At 45.3% G+C, this 14,123-nt stretch overlaps 1 protein-coding gene across 7 annotated transcripts in view; it reads left to right on the plus strand.

Moving 5' to 3' along the window:
* The first annotated feature begins 2,749 nt into the window (after positions 1–2,749).
* Positions 2,750–14,123, plus strand: part of CFLAR (CASP8 and FADD like apoptosis regulator) — a 62,859-nt gene continuing 51,485 nt past the window's right edge. For 2 of the 7 annotated variants that reach the window (XM_006153023.3, XM_027773638.1), the window contains exon 1: positions 2,750–3,225. Coding sequence is in view for 2 of the 7 variants with exons in the window: in XM_006153025.3 (XP_006153087.3) it covers positions 5,367–5,659 (293 nt within the window). In the remaining 5 variants the exon portion in view is untranslated. Of the gene's footprint in view, positions 3,226–5,088; positions 5,660–10,106; positions 10,226–14,123 lie in introns of those variants that run through there. The other 5 variants (XM_006153024.3, XM_014589551.2, XM_006153026.3 and 2 more) reach the window with 4 other exon arrangements.

Below are 14,123 nucleotides of genomic sequence, written 5' to 3' on the forward strand. Positions count from 1 at the left end.
CCACCTGCTAGCTCCTCTTTTACTTCTTGCATCATAGTTTTCTTTAGTTCTGCGAGCATGTTTACAATGGCTGCTTTGAATTCTTTTTTATGACATCTAGTCATTTTTACATGTAGTTTGTGTTAGCTCCTTATTTTAGTGTATGAGTCACACTTTCCTGTTTTTTGAATGTGTCCTATTTTTCCCTTGGAAGCTGGACATTTAAGATAATATACTGTAGCAACTCCCAGCACTTATTTTGTTTGCTTAGTAACTGGCAAGATTACTTTTCATGAAACTCATCTCTCTACTCCACTCCTCCTCCCCATGCAAACACACACACACACATACACACACACACACACACACACACACACACAGTTTTAAGCTTTTGATATTGCCACCCTGGGATAACTGGTTTTTGCGGGGCTCTCTTCCTCTGGTTAACACCCAGTTGTTACACTGCACTAATACCTGGCTGATGCTCTATCATTTTCAGCAATACCCTCGGTATAAATCACTCTGTAAATAAGTCCAATCAAATTTTGGCCCCTTTGAAGAAAGTTAATGAGGTCAATATTTAAGATTTATTCTTATCCTAGGAGAGATCCTACAGCTATTCTATTCTGTTTTTCTCCTACAAACTAACCAGTCTACAATTTAGCTTAATCTTTTTTTTTTTGGAGAGGTTTTCACTATAGGGCGCGTGCGCTTGCCAGAAAGACAGAGAGAGACAGAGAAATGGAAAGTGAGAAATCACCCCCCAGGGGGGATGGCCACTCCGCAATCCCTTCTCCTCCATTCTCCTCTTGGGATCTTAGGCACGCACGCACATGTGCCTGGTGTGTTTTAAGCCACCGGGTCCGGGACTTGAACTGTGGTTGACTACATGGGAGTCCAGCGACATAGCCATTACGCTAACTGCTGGTCCCAATTTAGCTTAATCTTAAAAAAAAAAAAAAAGTTTATTCGAGAGAGAGATAGATGCACACACACTGAAATCCTCGACAGGATCTTATGCCATGATTCCCTTTCCTCAGTCCTCTGGCTTGTCAAGATCTTCAGCAGGTGTTCAAAGCACATTCTCAGGTCGCCTGGAGATCTAAACCCATGGTGGATTCCAGACCACAGTTCAGTATGTTACCTTTGGTGCTTTCAGGCTGGGCCTAGCCTATAGCTTAAATATCTTCACAACTGTGTATTACGGCACGTTCCACCATTTTTTTTTAGAATACTCTTTGCCTTGAACTTTTCCATGTTCTGTTGCAAATTATGTCAGTTCCTTTGGGAAGAGCTTTTGTTTATTTCAAAACATGCATTTATGTACTGGAAGTTGGAAGATGTCACGTAGAAAAGGCAGTCATGTATTTTTTTTTTCTTTATAAAATAGTGGATATGGTCTCCCCCCCAAAGCTGTAGTACATCTAAAAAGTGATGTGGGTTTAATCCTTCACTTAAGATAATTCAGCATTATCAGTTTTTAAAGGAAACACAAATACTCTGGAAAGAAATCAGTCTGCTTTAACAAACTGTATTCATGCTAATGAAATTTTAATCTTCTTTAAGGGTTATGGCCAAAATCCAAATCCAAATATCATCAAAGGACCATCTCTAGAAAATTGGAATGTAAAAATCTTGTGTTCAATTTAGCTATCATCAGTGTCTTCCTCATCTTCTTCAAGGTCATCAAATTGAATTTCATCATTTCCATGTCTAAGTTGCCAGTTGTATTGATTTTTAGCATACTCACCATACGTCAGACTCTGGCTTCATCTGCGTTGTATTCTTTTTTTTTTTTTTAAGAGGTTTTTGCTATAGGGCACATGTGCTCACCAGAAAGACAAAGAGAGAGACAGAAAGCGAGAAATCACCCCCCCCCCCAGGGGAGATGGCCTCGCCGCAATCCCTTCTCCTCAATTCTCCTCTCGGGATCTTGGGCATGCACTGCAGTCGACTACATGGGAGTCCAGCGACATAGCCATTATGCTAAATGCGGGTCCCCTCATCTGCATTGTATTCTAAAATTATACTAGGTTGGTTATGCTATGAGCCCATGCTCACTAGCAACAAATGTAATATATATCCTTTGGAAAGAGATGAAATGCTGTTGTATGGGCTGCTTCCCCCCCCCCCCCAGGCACAATTTCTGAACCTGGGATAGACCAATGGCAAGTCTCCTGAGTCCCATCTCTGCTCTGGGAGCTCAGGTGGAGGAAAAGGATTAGAGCCCAAGGGTCCTCTCAACTTTCTCTGGGCACTGAACATCACTGCAGAAACTCCAGTAGGGGTGCTCAGGACCCCAGTATTCTCAGCGCTCCAGCTCAAGTACAGCTTCAGTTCCATGTGTGGGGCTTGGACGGAAGGGTTTCCCCACCTCTTGAACACACTCCTCTAGGACTTAGCCTTAGCATCGGGTAGCAAGGGTCCAGAAGAGAAGTGCTGTGTCCAGTCCCTCTAGTACTGTGGGCAGAGCCTATACTGTGTTTTCGGTTGAAGCAGCTGCGTGTGAAGTTTCTAACATGGGGAAGGGAAGAAGAGGTGTTGGTTCAAACAACGCAGACTCTGGCTCTCTTACCTGAAGGGTTTCAGTACATTTTTTCCCCCTTAATCGATGTTTATTCACTTGTTGTTTGCCTTTAGGACCATTTCCAGGGGCTTTACCATAGTTGTTTGTTGTTTAAGTAACTTCTCCAGTTTCTTTGGGTGGGTAAGCAGAGTTCTTCCTACTACCAGGTCGGCAGTCAATCCCTCTTGGTATCATTCTTGTGACTTTCCTGTAAGTTTAAAATGATTTCTACAACAGTTAAGGAGTTTAAAAACATCACAAGGGATTAGTTATTGGGAATAAACAGGTTAAAATGTAAAAGCACATTTACTTGTGCAAGTCCCCATACATCCGTAGTAAAGGATGTTGGTGTTGATAACCAGAGCTACTTTCCGCATTCTCAGAAATACCAAGTCACTGAGCGAAACAGGAAGCGGCTTGTTTTTCACTGGGGAGGTTTGCAACTCGAAGGGACCCCTGGAAAGTGTGGTCGCTAGGCCTAACACGACGAATATCATCGGTGTCAGCTCTGCAGGGTGACACGTCCGGGCAGGCGGAGGCCACTGGAGGCAGCGTGTGCGTAGCCATCGCCCAGCTCCACGCCCGCTTCCCGGTTTTCGGTTTCCTGGCCTCCATCTTGCCTGCGCCTTTCGGGTGACACCGGAGTGAAGGCGACCAAGCAAGAGCGCCCTTGGCCCATGGTACGTGCACGTGCCCCGCGCTCGACCCCGCTGCTCGCGCACTGCGGGCCCCTCACCTGCTGTGCCCGAGCTGCTCAGACCCAAAAGCCGACTCCCGCTTCCGTGTTGGCTGCGCAGCTGGCCCGGCGCCCCCCTCCCGGTCGGGCGCTGCCCGCAGCACACCCGCGCAAACGCGAACTGACCGGGGGGTGCAGGGCGCCGGCAGGGGCCAGGGGAGGGGTGGGCCCTCGGGCAGGTGACTCAGCCCTGTGGGCTGCTGATCCTGTTTGCCCGCAGCTCAACGGAGTGGTTCGACCGCGAGGTCACCTTTGGCCAGCAGTGCCACCCTTGCATACTGAGAGGTGAAGCAGCTGCGAGCTTTGGTGGCCGGTCCCCAACCACCGTATAAACTTGACTGAAGATGAACTTTGAGAGTTGCTCAGTTCTGTGGGGTGAACTGTTTAAAAGATTTGGCAGATTTTCCTTGCGAAAAGTTGACGAGAACGAGGACTTTTGCTGTGGGGTGGGGTGGGGTGGTGGTGGTGGTGGTGGTGTGCGCGCTGTCTCTGGCGCCGCTGATCTGGCCGGAAATTTTACTCTTTCGCAATGGCCTGGTAAACTAGGACAGGTTATTTCCCAGAGAGGTTTAGTGTCTATTTTTTGGCAAAGTTAGAAACGCTTTATTAGGAAGTTTTTAAAGCCTGAGGGTAAACCTAGGCCTGCCCCTTTTTCTCCACCAGATTTCTTTCCTTCTTCTTTTCTTTGTTCTTTTCTTTCTTTCCGGAGACAATCCCTTCTCCTTTCTCCTCTTGGGATCTTGGGCACGCATGCACACGCACCCGTCGTGAGTTTAAGCCACCGGGTCCGGGACTCGAACTGCGGTCGACTATGTGGGAGTCCAGCTACATAGCCATTACGCTAACTGCTGGTCCCCTTTCTTTCTTTCTTTTGAGAGGTTTTTGCTATAGGGCCCGTGCGCTCACCCAAGAGGCAGAGCCAGAGAGACAAAGCGAGAAATCACCCCCCAGGGGAGATGGCTACACCACAATCCCTTCTCCCATTCTTCTCTTGGAATCTTGGGCGCGGTGCGCACAATGCACGGCATGAGTTTAAGCCACCGGGTCCAGGACTTGAATCGTGGTCGACTACATGGAAGTTCAGCGACATAGCCATTACGCCAATTGGTGGTCCCTTCCTCCACCGTTTCAAAAGAACAGAGAACTGTTAAGAGGATTTCAACATGTTCTTGCTTGATTGTGTCCGGATTTGGACAGAAGGGCATGTTCTTTCAATATTGAAAGAGGAATGCAATGCAGCAAAGGCCACTGTGACTCAGAATACTGTTTTGGTTCAAGGGAGCAAGCAGGAAGTAAGTTCAAAGACACTAAAGCTAAGATAAACTGACTTTTGAAATTTGTCCTTGGCATTGAGGGTGAAGCCAGTAGGGGGGACACGGTAAACTAAAACGAAACTAAATCCGGGGGATTTGACCTGCTTTAGATTTAAGAGATTTCAGATAAGAGGAGCGGAATTTTTGGTTCTTTCCCCACTTGTGAGTTCCCTGAATAATCTTACAAAAGAGTTTTGTTGAACCAGAAACTTGGCTCGTCTCCAAAGTGAGGGGGTGGGGGGTAACTGGTTTGGAAGAGAATTTGAAGTGTGTTTGCCACACAGACCTTTCTTTCCTGTCCTTTTCTTCTCTCTCCTCTTTTTCTTTTTTCTTTTTGAGCTAATCCTTGTTTCACGTATAGCTTTCCGGTTAAAAATCCTGGCTGAAATGGCCTTTTGCAGCGACTTGAACGTTTGTGTGTGAGTAACATTTGCACTTCCTTTAACACTGAATCACTTAAGCCTGTCTGCAGTCGGGCTCCACCTACAGGTCCGCTGGCATACAGAGTGTAACTCCGCCCCGACTCTGGCTTGGCTAGGGGTTTGGAGTGGGATCGGTCGCGCACAGTGTTCTAAGCTTCGGCAGGTGTCCCAAAGGAGCGGAAACGCACATAAGTTTGGACCTGGACCTCTCCTCCAGAGTGACGGGGCGCGGTGGCAGCGTTCACCCAGACTTAGTGGCTGGCGGACCGCATGAAAACTCCCCTGGTGCCGCGTGGGCCTTTGGCCACACAAGGGGTTTTTCTGTCTCCGAGAGGGACGAATGCGTGGTCATGTGCGAGTTTCTACAGCGCTTGGCTGGGGGGATTGCGCAGGACCGGACTGCTGTGCCTGGGCAGCACGTCACCAGGAGGAGGCGTGGAAGGGGCGTTCTGGGTCTCTATAGGCAGAGGTCTCAGGACGTTCCTGGACGAGGCCTTTTTAATTCTGGCGACGCTTTTCCTCAGTTTTTCGTCCAGGAGGGAGCACGTCCCCAAACTCTTGACTGTCCGTCCCAGAGTGTCCGGCGAGGGTGGGCGTCTTTGCGGGAAGAGATCCAGTGGAAAGAGCCGGCGGCTGCTCCGGCGTGAGTAGACCAAGAACCTTGCCCGCCCCTCTTCTCCCGCCCCCTGTCCCTGGGCTGGGTTAGCCCTGGACTCGGGATGTCGGGGCGCTGTCCCCTGATCCCTGCAGGAAAGGATTGAATCTTTCGCTTTCTGCCTTTTGGTTCCTTTCTTGGGCCACCTGGAGAGTCACTCACAGCACTCCGAGGCGTGTCGCTCTTTAAAATCAAGGAATGGACTCGTTTTGGAGATGGGGATGCCTTTGAAGTTTTCATAGTCCCCCAAGGGCTAATTAAACTCGTGTTTATGGACTAAAATGCCTCCTTGCCTTTAATTCAGTATCATCCTACCTACCTTTATTGAACTCCTTTGGGCCAGGCAGGATCTGGACGTGAACCCCAACTTTGCTTGCTGTGGTAACCTCACGGTGTGGTTGGGGAGACCCAGCAGAGAGTTACCTGTCAGGTAACTTGGAGACAAGGGGTCTACACTGGTTCAGCCTGATTGCAGGAGGAAGCCTGCTGGGTGAAGTCAGTGCTGCTCACACGCGTTCTGGCTTTACTTACTGTGAATCAGTAAGGTGAAAAGTATGCTCGTAGCCCCATGTCCCTTATATTCCATTCCCATCATCTCCAGGAAGACTTGACAACCTACCCTTCGCCGCTTTCCTGCGCTCCCTGGTTGTCTTTTACTTCCACAGGATTGCACTTTACACTCTATTGCCAGATGTTTCCTTTAAAAACTAAGTCAAGTTGCATTAGGTACAGAAGACAGAGAAAGCCCTCAGGAGTCCATTCCTTAGAGATAACCAGAGGTTGCAGTTTAGTCTCTTTCAGACAATTTTGCCCTTAGATACAGACTTTTAAGTAATATGTGTGTGGGGGCCCACCCACCCCCACCCCTTACTTTGTGTGATGCTAGTTCTCCAAACTATTTCAGAACTGGTGTTGGTTCCATTAGTAGCTATTTTTGTTTGTTTGCTTGTTGTTTTTTTTTTTTTCCCACGTGTGACTTCAGTCCCCCTTGGCATCAGTATAATAATGAAAGATTTCTTTTTTTCTATTGGCCGTTTTTCTTGTTTTTGAGAATGCATGTATCTGCAGTTACGTTTCATTTATCTGCTTATTCAGATGCTCTGAATGTTTTTTTGCCTCCTTTTCTTGGTTTAGAAAGATAATTTTTTTCTTTGACTCTATGTATGCATGAAAAAATATCCTTGAATATTTTCTTTCCGGATAAAATTGCCTCTTTTTCTACACTTTGTATCTTGTTCTGTGTTTATGTATCTTTGATGATCTCCATTTTTGGCCAGTTGTCATTTATGGCAACTCAGTACTTTTTTTTTTTTTTTTAAGAGAGATTTTACTATAGGGCCAATGCGCTCACTGGATAGACAGAGAGAGACAGATAGATATAAAGTGATAAATCACCACCAAGGGTTATGGCCATGCTGCAATCCCTTCTTCTCCAAATCTTCTTGGAATTTGGGGCATGCACGCATGCACACGTGCCTGGTGTGAGTTTCAAGCCACTGGGTCTGGGTCTCGAACTTTGGTCTGCCTAGTGAGAGTCCAGTGATGTAACCATTTCTCCATCTGCTGATCCCACTCAATATTTTTAATGAAAAACTAAGCTCCATCAATTCAATACCATATTCATCTGCATAGTCTATATGGTTTGTGTCTTCTGCAGTGAACTCTTCAGTTGGAGAAGTGAATCCATCATTACCTGTAACTATTATCTGTATACCTCAGTTTTTCAATGTAATCCACAAATTATCTTGTCCCTACTTGTTGCAAGGTTTAAAGAATTTCCCAGGGTAATGACTTCCTTCATCATCTGACGACAAATGGAACCAAAGTTGTCTTACGTACTTGAGAAACTCTTGAGTTTTTTCCTTTTTTTTTTTTTGATTTTTCCCTTTGACTGATACATCTGAAAGCTTCTATCTAAGATAAACTTTCAAAAGAGGACAGATTTTAAAGTTATTGGTCTTTGTTTTGATTAGGCACTTGACATATCTTGCTTGAATACTGTCTGACCAGTGAACCAAAGTCCCTGCAACCATGACTCAACTTGATTCAGAGTTGAATAAAAATTAATTAATTTAATTTCCAGCATTGACTATGTATCTGCTGATGCTAGGGAATGAGAGAACAGAGAAGATCTTTTGTGCTCTCTTTCTAGTTGAGAAAGCTCAACTTTCTAGTTGAGAAAAAGGTAGAAACAAAAGTGATGCTTGAAACTTTGGCTGTGGGGTCAGCAGGTGCTCTGGTGGTTGAGGCACTGAATTCCCACATAACTGACTGAGGTGCAAGTCTCAGACCTAGCGGCTTGAAAATCTCGCCACCTGATTTCTCGTACATGCAGGCCCAAAATCCCAAGAGGAGAACGGAGGAGAAGGGATTTGGTGTAGCCATATCCTCTGGGAGGGTGATTTCTCACTTTTCCCTCATTCTGTCTGGTGAGTGTACATACCCTATGGCAAAAACCTAAAAACAAACAAACAAACAAAAAACCTTGGCCATGATATGTTACTGAAACTCGAGAGTTTGTATTTTTATACAAAATAACTTGAGTTCTCTACCCATAGCTTGGTTATTTTAACCTGGCAGGCAATTGCAAGGCTGTGCTCTAAGTGGCCTGGTAGAGCAATTTGGTGTTGCTGGGAAGCTATATATAGCACAAAGCTGTATCCCTAGAGGCTCTGTATCAGCTGCTCTCTGCTAGGCTTTGTGTAAACATGGGGCTATCATTCACTCCAGATGGAGAATGAGTCTATTCCTTTGACCTGGGCAGTCACTAGGATTGCCAGGGCACCTAAAAGGAGGTACCAGGGCAAAATCAGAAACCAAGAAATAAGTAAACAGGTACCAGTGATGATAATGTGACTAAAGTAAGTGGGAAATTTAAATTTTCTTCTTTAATTTTCTTGACTTTTCACCCATCATCATCTATAATAAGCAGTTAGTGCTTTTTATACTTAGTAAAAAAGAATACTATATGAAAGTGTTGAAGAGCTTCATATCCCTAGGATTTTGTACAACTTGTGATTTTGAAGTGAGTTGTTTCCTGCAGAGCCCTTTTGGCCCCATAGTTACTAGAGAGTCCATTGTATAAAATGAGCAAATACACCTGCCAGTATGATTCTTAAATTCAAGCCAGTCTTGTCTAGATGAGCTTCAGGAAATGTCTGCTAAATATTTTAGCATGGCATAAATGATATTAAGCTATTCTTCTGAAGAGAGAGTGTTGTTTTTTAGAGCCATTTTTTGTTTCCTTGAGCAAAACTTTGAGAAGAAACACATGTCTTCGTGACTGCTGTCTCATGGAAGATATATATCCAGTTCCTTTAAAGGGTATCTATCTGATGGCTTAGATACCCTAAAAAGAAATGAGACTAGGTCATAGCCTTCCTTTGTAGTATTTGGAATTGAGATCTGGTTTTTGGACTCAGTCTTTGCTGAAGCGTTAAAATTTCAAATCTTTTTTTTTTTTTTTTTGAGAGGTTTTTGCTATAGGGTGTGTGCACTTGCCAGATAGACAGAGACAGAGAGACAGAAAGCAAGAAATCACCCTCCAGGGGGGATGGCCATGCCGCAATCACTTCTCCTCTCAGGTTCTTGGGCACGCATGCACACGCGCCCAGCGTGAGTTTTAAGCCACCGGGTCCGGGATGCAAACTATGGTCAACTATATGGGAGTCCAGCGACATAGCCATTACACCAACTGTTGGTCCCTTAAAATTTCAAATCTTGTGATCTGGCCTATGAACTCTTGGCCTGGTGCTATTTTTTTCTGCCAACGAAATTGAAGCCTGCTAATAAATTGGTGAATATAGCAAAAATCTCACATTGTCCCTTGACCTTTTCCCCATAAAGTGAGTGAATATGGCATGGAAGATTAGTTGTGTAAGCTGATACCATCTCATATAAGATATTATGGGTTGGAGGTTTGACAAAAATGGAAATTCTGGCACATTAGTCTTTTTTTTTTAATAAGAATTATTTTTATTTATTTATTTATTTATTTTAATTTGACTAGAGAGGGAGAGAGAGAGAGAAAGCCGCCAGGTCAACTCGAACCATAGTCGGCCATGTGGGAGTCTAGTGCCCTTAACCACCATGCCACATGCCAGCCTCCTGGCACATTAGTCTTTAAGAGTTTTAGAATTGTAGTTTATCATGATTAGTGCAAAGCATACATTTTTGAAAGATGGTTCCAGAGTTGAACCTTTTGCTAAAAGGCCAGGGGATGTTTGGTGAACTTGGCTGGGGACATTTTCTTTGTTCAAGGTGAGATCTAGTTAGTTTCCAAGAATCCCTATATGGGACTTACCCAACCTTTTACAATCACCTTGTAAGTTACCCCCAAACAAGAACATAGTTATTTCATATAATTGTAAAAGTGTCTTTTCATAAGCTCTATGTCCTGGATCTACACCACCTGCTCCTTCTGGTTTTATTGTAGGTTGTAAAAGAATGAGTGGGCATTACACACATGCGTATCTGCTGCAGCTGTGCAATGATGACCAGTCATTTCAAGGCCCAAGAGAGCTGAGCTCATCGGGCCTGGCCTGATGAAAATGAGTAAGAGCCTATCTATCCTCAGTGACCTCCACCTATGACAGTACCAAGCTATCTCTCATGTGGACTGGAATAAGACGGTGGAAGAGAGTACAAACAGTGCTACAAAACAGGAAGGGATGATCTGATCTGAGGATCAAGATAAGGCATGGGACAGATACCTTGAAAGATGGGATTGTATTTCAACAGGCAGAGACAGAGAAAAGGGGAAGGGCTTTCCAAATGGAGTTGAATGTTTGACCGAAGACATTGGCACAGAAAAACATTGTTGAAGGAACACCTGGATTTTTATTTGTTAGATTATGGACTGGGCAGAAGTAGGATGTATGCCTTCTAATTATTATTATTTTTTCTGTCAGAAGACGTGTGTGCTTGCCAGGGAGAGATAGAGAGAGAAAGCACCACTTAATGGGGCACAGTCATGCATTGCCCTTTCTTCCATTTCGTCCATCGGGATTTGGGGCCCACATGCACATGTGCCCAACGTGTTTTCTAAACTGCTGGGGTTGGGACTCAAGCCATAGTTGGCCACGTGGGATCTGGCTCCTACAGCACATAACCACTGTGCTACAGGACCCGCTTGCCTACCTTCTAATTATACATTATGTTAAATGTGGAATCACCTATTGTTTGTGGACAGTGTTGTTTGCTGTGACAGAAATGCACTGCTTGAGCCAGCCCCATAAGGGTTACGGGTGTCAGATCTCACATGGCTGACAATCTCACATGGTGGTTTGAATGAGAAACCACACATATATGCCAGGTGCATATATGTGTGTGTGTCCAAATCCTGATAGGTTGGAGAAATGGAGGGGAACCCCACTGGGGGGTTGCTTTTTGCCTCTCTCTCACTTTCTCTCTCTTTCTGACGAATGCACATGCTCTGTGGCAATCTTAAAAATGAGAAATGCATTGCTTATGAAGCCAAATAACTTTTTGGGGGAGATTTTTGCTGTAGGGCAAGTGTACTTGCCAGAGAGACAGAGAAAGAAAGTAAGAAATCACCCCCAGGGGGATGGCCACACTGCAGTCCCTTCTCCTCCAGTCTCCTCTCAGGATTTTGGGCACACGCGTACATACGTCTGGCATGAGTTTCAAGCCGCCAGTTCCGAGACTCAAACTGTGGTGGATCACATGGAAGTCCAGCACCTTAACAACCATATCACCTGCTGACCCACCAAATAACCTTTTAAATGTAAATTTCTAGCCTCTGATATATAATAATGCTCAGTAACATATCAAATAGGGATATATGTATGCTTTAGCCTCAGTTCATGGTCTGTGTTTAAGTATGTATCTGTAGCATTGCAGATATCAGGAGCCATATATGATTTATTATTATATATCCTCATTTACATACTCTGAGGGGGCATAAAATGGCATTTTGTTTACTACGTTAGGTTTAAAATATCTACAGATGGAGGGGAAGACAGGTTTGTTAAGTTAGCTGGTTGGACTGGTACATGCATAGCCAGCCTCCACAGGATCTGCATGCAAATGAGGAGGGAGGCAGTTCTGTTAAGTGCAGGATGAATGCACAGAACTTCTGTGAGGTGGCCATGTTCTATTTTGTCAAGGACTGTGCCTCCCCGTCTTTAACTCCTGGGTGACTCTGTTAAGCACTTTATGTTCATGTCTCGGTGGGGCGTCCCTGGGCATTCGAATGTTCCAGGTTTGCATTTCTGCTTTCTGTAGCTGGCAAGACAAGCTTCTCTCTATTCTGCCCAGTTTTGTGGGGTTGCTAAGAAATTGTGTTTGCTTTCACACTATGGCTCATTGCACATGACTTTTCTCTTTGCTCTTATGTGGTCCCTGACCTCGCTTCAGGTAGAAAAACAGTACAAAGAACAATATGTTAGGTATGTCTTTGGGTAGGTTCATTGGTCATCTGGCTGCTATGCCACTGATTACAGGAAACACTGTGTGCTTTGGATACCAGATGGTTTGGAGGCCAAGTTGATGTTTATGAGAGAGGTCGAGAAGCCTGACTAAAGTTAACTGCATTTTACTGTCACCTATTAGGGATAATACTGAGTTCTAAGGGAGGTGCATTAAGTGTTTTATTTTATTTTATTTTACTCATGAGGGGGAGTGTATGAGTGTGCTTAAGGGCTTTTGTTCTATTTATGTTATAAAATGGAAGGGACTTGAGCGTGTGTAAGTACCGAAAGGAGCAGTCCCTGGAAGGAGAGAGGTGTCTCAAAGAGTAAATGTCGGGGCTCAGTGGAGGCAGGAAGATGCATGGGATGTGGTTGGCCCTGGGCAGGCGGAGGGACTGGAGGCCTGGGCTGGGGCAGCAGGGAGGTGGAAGGTAGCAGGAGCTCACGGCATGGTTATCCAATGAGATGGCACCTTATGGGCGATGTTAAGATGGAAGTGAACAGTGAGGTTGGCAGTCTCCCTGGGGGATATGAAGGGGGGAGGAGGGTGGAAAAAGAGCTGACCAGGGTCCTGTAGAAGAAGTTCCTGAGCCTAACCTAGCTAAGGCCTGGCCCAGGTGGAAACCACTGGGCGTCGTGTGTCACGTTGCATGGTGTGTGTTCTCTTCCCCCTCCCTTTGGAACTGCTTTCTACTCCAGTGTATGAAGTGGGCAGGGCTCATTGGCTGAGGCTGAGGGCTAGGGATCGAGGAGTTTTCTGAGACTTTTAGTGCTAAAAATGGGAAGTCATGGGCATACTGGCATCAGTTGGTCACCTGAGGTGTTGTAGGGCAGGCGGACAGGAGGCAAAAGGTGAGAGAATTGAGGGTGCTGGCCAGAGAGACTTTGTAGCATCTGCTCCTGGTGGGGTCACTCAACAAATGGCTGAGTGTTAACTATGAATCAGGCACTGGTTTCTGCACAGAGGATTTGACCACAAGAAGAAATAAATGCCCTCATGGAGTATCCTCCCTTGGTGGCCCAGGTTACTTGGTGCTCAGGACCCATCCTCACCATTATCTAAAGAGTGGACAAAGACTTGTAAGCAGAAGTGGAGGGAGACCAATACTTTGCTGCTTTTCTTAGTTTCTTTACTGGCAAGGATGGTTGTGGTGAAGGGCAGTTTAGGGAGCAGTGTTAGAGATTTTCGGGTGTTGGATGCAGGTGTGGTGGTGGGGAGGCGTGCCTCTTGATCTCTGGGTCTCTGCGCTGGCAGGGTGTCTTTAGCTCTGTGCTCCTGTGGTGGCCGCCTGATTCCTCGCTGACCTGTTCAAGGCAAGGTCATCTGGGAGCCTCAGGAATCTTTGCTAGAAACCCAGCCTAGAGCCCCTTCCTCCAGCCCTTTCAGCACTTTGGTAAGTACCAGTAGTAAGGGTATTTCTACTGAAAATTTCTACTGAAAATGCCTAGAATATTTCTGTTTCCAGAACTTGACACACCTGTTAGTCAGTGTTGTAGCAATTAACTCGGGTGACTTAAATAAGCTTTGGTATTTTTAATAATCATTGTCAATGGTTTCTTGACTTCCAGTTACTCTGGTTATGAAAGTTAGGGACTGTTTGTACCAAGGTGGAGATGAAGGTGTGGAAAAGAAGAGGAAACATAGTTATTAAATTAGCATATGCCTGGGAGGGAATTAAAAGGTGAATTCCCTTCACGTTTGGAAAACACACAGAGATGTCAGTTTTGTCTGGCTAGGTAGGGGTGAATGGCTTAAAGCATTGGGGTGAAATGAAAACATTCAGAATACGAATCAATCAGGAGTAAGTATTTGAAAATGGAAGAAAAAAGATTGGGCTTGGATAGCTGCTTTGCCCCTCACTTGAGTAAGTTAAGGGCAGGTGACTCTTTAGAAGAGATGAGTAGAACTGAGCCAGGGAGGGGCTGGTTGCTGATAGGGACGGGTCCTTTTACACGGATCTAAAGAACCCATTCTAGGGGACTAGCCTATGGCGTAATGGTTACGTCGGTGGGCTCTCATG

This window comes from Tupaia chinensis, unplaced genomic scaffold (assembly GCF_000334495.1).
Source record: "Tupaia chinensis unplaced genomic scaffold, TupChi_1.0 Scaffold000361_2, whole genome shotgun sequence".
Classification (NCBI taxonomy): Eukaryota; Metazoa; Chordata; class Mammalia; order Scandentia; family Tupaiidae; genus Tupaia; species Tupaia belangeri.